Source organism: Phytophthora infestans, genomic scaffold (assembly GCF_000142945.1).
Source record: "Phytophthora infestans T30-4 supercont1.25 genomic scaffold, whole genome shotgun sequence".
In the NCBI taxonomy this organism is placed as follows: domain Eukaryota; phylum Oomycota; class Peronosporomycetes; order Peronosporales; family Peronosporaceae; genus Phytophthora; species Phytophthora infestans.
In genome coordinates, this window is record NW_003303734.1 from 1,083,628 (window position 1) to 1,089,733 (window position 6,106).

Here is a 6,106-nt window from a genome sequence, read left to right on the forward strand (position 1 = left end):
TCTTCTTAGTGCTGATCGTCCAGGCAAGCCGCCCCACCTCGAGCTCTTGATGGCAAGCCAATCGCCGTTTTTTTAGATGCAGGCTCACAGCTGCCCCCCTCCCCCCCCAGCTGAGAACGTTTTTTCATGCGCGTCCTGTACCACACGTGATACCTGTCGCGGCGCATGCCTTCTATTGCTTCGTTGTGCTCCAATCCGTAGGTGATGCCACCCAACGTCTTCGGCTCGTAGTGCAGCGGCACCTTGCTCTTCACATGAAGTTTAGGTAGATTACGAGCTGGGACCTTGGTATACTGAGCCAGCTCGCTATCGTTGTAGTTACTCGGGTTCATGTTACCCAGAGGGCGCCACGTTTCGTTGAGGTCTTGGTCACCGCTTTGTTTGTTTGGCACATGCTCTCCCGTGTTTCGCATTGTGCATACTTTCGAGCAACACGTGGAATAACGAGCGTCCACCCAAAATCTCAGCCAGTAAACGAATCAGGCGCTCACCATCACGGTGCGACAGTGTTGCGTCACCAGCCGAACTCGGATTTCCTTCCAATGGATGTCTATTAACTGAAACGACAGAGACCGTTATAACATTTGCAGGATTTTTAACCCCTAACGAATCTACTTAGTTTACAATAGTCGACAAACTGCATATTTACCGGGTCGGAAGCTTTAGCATTGTCAGCAAACCTTACGGTAAGTAGAGGCGGCGAAAGTTAAAGCGACGCGATAAGTTATACCAATATATGTATCCATACCCGAATGTACAATTTAAAACGGTGAGATGCGCACCGAGCGATGCTAGAAGGTGGACACTCATGCTTGGATCCAGCCTGCTTAATCAGCCCAGCATACGGGGCTCCGCTCGGTCTGTTTGTTTCTTCCTCCGTTCAGACATATAACCGGGTTATCTGTCTAAACCGTGTCCAAAAACATAAGTTCTCCCATACTAATTAAAGTTATTAAATAATACTGCTGTATTTCGGCTAAGTACGCTCTTACTGATCCGAGCAAAGACCGGAGAGGCGAGAGTTTTACATCTCTTTACCCGGCTTAAAAATGACGACCTGATGAAGGCTAGGGAATTTTTGATTTGACACATCAAGCTTTGGGTCACGATATCTTAAATTTCACCGTAGTAATTTAGACCAATCAGCTGCCACTTTAACGCATTTCCGTTGCTAAATTCATTCTGACCATCTTACGGCTTTTATTTTCGGACGAACGAAGTATAATGTCAGGCACAATATGCTAAGAAAATACCGGCTGTACTTAGCTAAAACAAGCTATTTCTTCTAGTGAAGCGATCCACAGTGTTTATGTAAGAAGAACAGAGTCAATTTCTTACACGTATGTGAAGCTTGCCAAGGTTTCACAAGCAATCTTTTTTATTGTAGAGAACCACTTCTCATCTATTTTTTTTAAAAATACAAAAATAGATGACCAGAAGAGCAATTAATACAGCGACGGCGAACAGTATAGATTGCTGAATAATGTGAGCTAGTATCTCGTCATTCAGATTGGTCAAATGCTCTAGTGATATCAATCTAGCTTACAAACCGGCATGTCCGCAGGGGTCTGCGTGCAAAATTCGAACAAAACACCTTCTTGATGTTTTCAGGATTATTCCTGCAGAATCACGAAAAAAGAGACCATTTTCATCAATGATCCTTGTGCGGGTGCCATTACAGCTGTAATGGAGAATATCCACGTAGGAAATGCTAAATGGGGACTATTGACGAGGCCGGGAAGAAGGCAATTCGCCGCAACCTGCCTCAGTGCTACTTTTTTTTGCTCATTTGATAATTTTTATTCAGATCGGACGTTTCTTACAACCTAAGCTTGAAGAATTGGAAGCACGCGCACTCAGCAGTTTTTAGCTTACTAGTAAGTACCTACCACCAACAGACTCACTGCTTCAATGAAACACCGAGCGACGACCGACCACCAAGGCAAAGGCCGCTACAGATCGACAACATGACCAACAAGGTGCTCGTTGCATCAATGAAATTTTTGCTTTTAAGGAGAAAAAAACAAACAAACACGTCACAGTGGCTTCCAAAATATCAGTTGGAGCCTGATGCTCGTCGAAAGTCGGATCCGAAGTTGCTGAAGTAATTTGCAGGGTTTGCGAAGATTTAAATGGAAAGAATGCACCCGATGATGAGCCCCAACCTTCTAAATTTGCATCATTATTTTAAAATAAGTAGAAAAAGCGAAATAGATCCTCCAATTTTGACTTGCTGTCACAGTTTGCGGTCGGTCTTGCTAGTTTTTCACCTGGTACACATAGTGTTGAAGGGAACTTTAGCACATTGAAACGTACGCAGGGACGTCATCGTGCCAAACTGAGCAGCTACGCTTGTCAATACTTCGAGCTCGTGGCACTGGCGGAAGCAGTGAGCTCAAAAGAAGCAGCGGATAGTGCTACGAAGGCGCAACAAACCGTTGCATAGACTAGAAGGACAAAACAAAAGTATCCTCTATAAATATTGACGAACTAAGTCAAGTAAACCCGTTTCGTTCAAACGGGTATAATTTTTAAATACCCTTTTAAATTATAAAGTACACACATTGAGCCACAGGTTGAAAAAAACGGGTCGATCGCTCTGGATTATTATTGTTCTTGGCATCCTTTTTTATCCTAGACAAATCTTGCAAGTTTTATTTGAACGAAAACAGTGTTGGCCGAACGATGACAGGCTGCAACTCACAGAGATTTCGTTAGAAAAAAACATTTAGAATTCGTGGAGGTCTCCGTAGCACTCCTCCACATGGACAACGCCTTGGCGTCGAGGGGTTATCAGATGTGTGCCCAACCTAATACTGCAGTACAATTCGGTGCCAAATGCAACAAAGCACCAAGGCTGCTTGAAGCAGAACCTCAACTTCACTGTAAATGTCTATTAATACTGTAATAGACATTGTCTATTGCTCCCCATCAAGTTGACGCAGCCACCGTAACTATTAATATGACCGTATGTTCCCAGACCTCCGACTAAAAGCCAACCCTTTTCTGAGATTCACTCCAGAACCTGTATCGATATGATTAGTGCATAGCCCCTGCAATTATTTTTAATTTTGCTGCGATCATTTCAATACCAAGACGTGCTAGTCGCCCTGTTTGCGCACATACGTGATGATGCATGCATCAGAAGAGGTCCGGCTCCTCATTGGCGCATCCCTGCGTTTTCGCTGCCCTCGAAGCTCAACATCCTCATTTCTCAAAAGCCGCTGGGCAGCTCAAGTTGGCATTTACTATCAAAGCGTTATTTGAGGACATGACACCCTCCGCACCCGAGAAAAGCCTCAATCGCTGCTCGTCCTCGTTCCAGATGCGCTCGCTGCGTCCAGTGTCCGCCAAGATCATCTCGTATGGCCGCGAGAACCAATCACACCGTCGCCCCACTCTCTACGTACTTCGAGTGAGCCGCAGCGGCGCCCCAGACTGGTATGTGGCCAAGCGCTACTCGGAGTTCCGCGCTCTACACGAAGCGTTGCAGCGTCAATGCAACGGCAACGGCAGTAAGCAACACGCGAGTTGTAGCGCATGCGAAGAGCTCGAGAGTTTTTACAGTAGCGTGCGCTTCCCTGATCGTCACATCCTGCAGTCTGGTCTGGGCATCTCCAAGAAACGACTGGATGCCACGAGAATGGAAGAATTGGACAGCTATATGCGTTTCCTATTAGTCAATACACAGGGTCTCATAGGAGATGAAGAGGATGAAGACGAGTCGCCCGAATGGGACGACAACGAAGGCTCCAGGTGTCTCGCGCTGGAATTGATACGCGAGTTTCTCATGGTGAATGAGGACCACACAACGACAGAGTCGGAAGCCAAACCGCAACAGGATGGAGAGAACACTAAAGACAGAAGAGCAGCTGCGGGTGTGACGTCGGCTGCTGTCGTGCCCAGACGGCAGCTGCACCGGCTAACGAGGAGGAGCTCATCCGTCACCAGTTTCCACGTGCGGGAGCTGGATCTCGTGTCAGCCGAGAAGAAGAGCTCTCCCACGGGCGACTCAATGCGCAATCTCTTCTCTGAGGAGTGGTGGGACCCCTCCTTTGCGGACGTGTTCGAGGAATGTGCGGCACCTCCAGAGGACGCTTTCATCCACCGTCAGGTTGAGGATGCACCCGCTCGCACTCATCCGTTGCGTCTCATTGAGGGATTCCCTCGTCGCTAGATGGGAAAAGGATGATAAAGGGTGTGGCCCTCAAGCGCGACGGAGCCAGACAGGGACGGCCCTGAATTATTGTAGTTTTTTTTGCAATCCTACCGTTAAGAAATAACCCGCACATAGGTACATGTAATACAACACCTTAGCTACCCATTTCTCTGCGTCCCCCTTGTTAACGTTCTGTAGTCCGACAACAGGACTGTATCACTAGCAAGATCAGAATCCGCTGAGCGCATATCGTAAACGTCGCGTGTCGTCGGCAACAGTTACGCATTATGGCAAACGAAGCACCTCGGTATAATAACACCATTGCGGCAACGTGCGTGGGCAACCGGCCTGGGCACGCCAGACTATTCTTCCTGCCCCATCTCGAGGGAGCCATCGGCTAGCTCAGATTTAACCACGCTATCGGTAGGACTCCTAAACATTAAAACTTTTCGGTGCTCCTACTAGGAGCACCGGGAAGTTTTAACATCTTCCGTTTGTGCTCAATTGCCCATACTGGCTGTGTACATGTACATGTATGGCCAACAGCAGCTATAATAATGTTATCACACGCGCTGTTAGTTAATAGTAATGCACGTTTTCTTCTAGGCGTATTAATCCAAGCTTGATTAAAAAGAAGAATGCAAGCAGCAAGATCTCCACACTTTAATCAGATGATAATTTCGCTTTAAGAGGTCTTCGCTTTTTACAGTACTTTTTTTTGAAAAACTGAAACTTATTTTTCTGAAACTGATGTCCCAGGAGCTCAGTTTTATTAATGGAGAGCTTTACACTGCGCGACAGATCACATCGGACACCCACTTAGAGTGCTCTAGCGCCGTCAATACTGCGAGTTAGGTCATACTATTTAGATATATGCGAGTTGTTGACAGTAGGAAAGGCCTAGTAGCGCTAACGAGCGCAGATTCGGCCGCTGAGGGGGACCTCCAATACAGCTTTCCACTTTCAGCTCCACGACAGATCAGATCGGACAGTACAGACTATACAAAAATCAAGTATATTTTTTCCTTAGTAACTCCTTTCTCGGCAACAACCGCTGTGACTGCAGCAAAGCGAGAGGGATGGGATTCCAAGCTTCGAATAGGGCTTCTTTCAGACCACACACCTTGTCGAATTGCTTACCGTTCCTGTAAACGCGCCGGCTCATTATTGACCATAGGTTTTCAATAGGATTTAAGTCGGGTGACTTAGACGGCCAGTCGAGCACCTTGACTTCCTGGTCCGCAAAAAAGTCCTTAGTGCGGGCTGAGGTGTGGATGCTGGCATTATCTTGCTGGAAGATATAGTCTAGACCGTAGTTGGCATGTGCATAGGGAAGCAAAACCTCGGACAACGTGTACACATAGTCGTCCGAGTTTTGCTTCCCATTCAAAATTACCAGCTGAGACTTTCCCCGCCCACTAAATGCAGCCCAAACCATTACCGATCCTCCCCCTGCTTGCCTTCTCTTGGTCCTTCGGAGAGGTCGGCGTAAGTCCCTCCAATATTGCTGAAAGCCGTCGGGCCCATCGAGGTTCCATTTCTTCTCATCAGAGAAGAAATTGGAATCCCAATAGGACCCGGCGTCTTTAAGCAACAGCTTCTCCGTTGCCCACGTGAAGCGTGCGGCCATGTCTTCCGGCTTCAGCGGAAGCGTGTTAACCATTTTCGTGTAGACCAGCCAGTCGACCCTCAAGAGGACGCGCTGGATGGTCCTCACGTGCACGTCGAGGCCCAACTCGGCTTTCAACTGCGCCGCCGAGTGCTCGCCACGCGATGCAGTGCGCACAAGACGCCTGACCTCGCGGTCCGTCAGTGCTGGGGGCGCTCCGCTTCGCCTGGGGGGGCTTCGCGGTCTTGCGTGCCGCTTGGGAGCCAGTGCACGGCAGATGGTGTCGGGGCTGCGGCCGAGGCTGCCCCGCGATGCGCGCTTGGAGGCTCCAGCCTCAA

The 6,106-nt window shown here is 48.2% G+C and overlaps 1 protein-coding gene across 1 annotated transcript; it reads left to right on the plus strand.

Annotated features, from left to right (window-relative positions):
* Positions 1-3,325: 3,325 nt before the first annotated feature.
* PITG_13061 (uncharacterized protein) lies at positions 3,326-4,177 on the plus strand (the record flags this gene model as incomplete). Its single annotated transcript, XM_002900550.1, has 1 exon — positions 3,326-4,177. One exon carries the CDS (start codon positions 3,326-3,328, stop codon positions 4,175-4,177), a length of 852 nt encoding a protein of 283 aa, XP_002900596.1.
* Between the last annotated feature and the right edge of the window lie 1,929 nt (positions 4,178-6,106).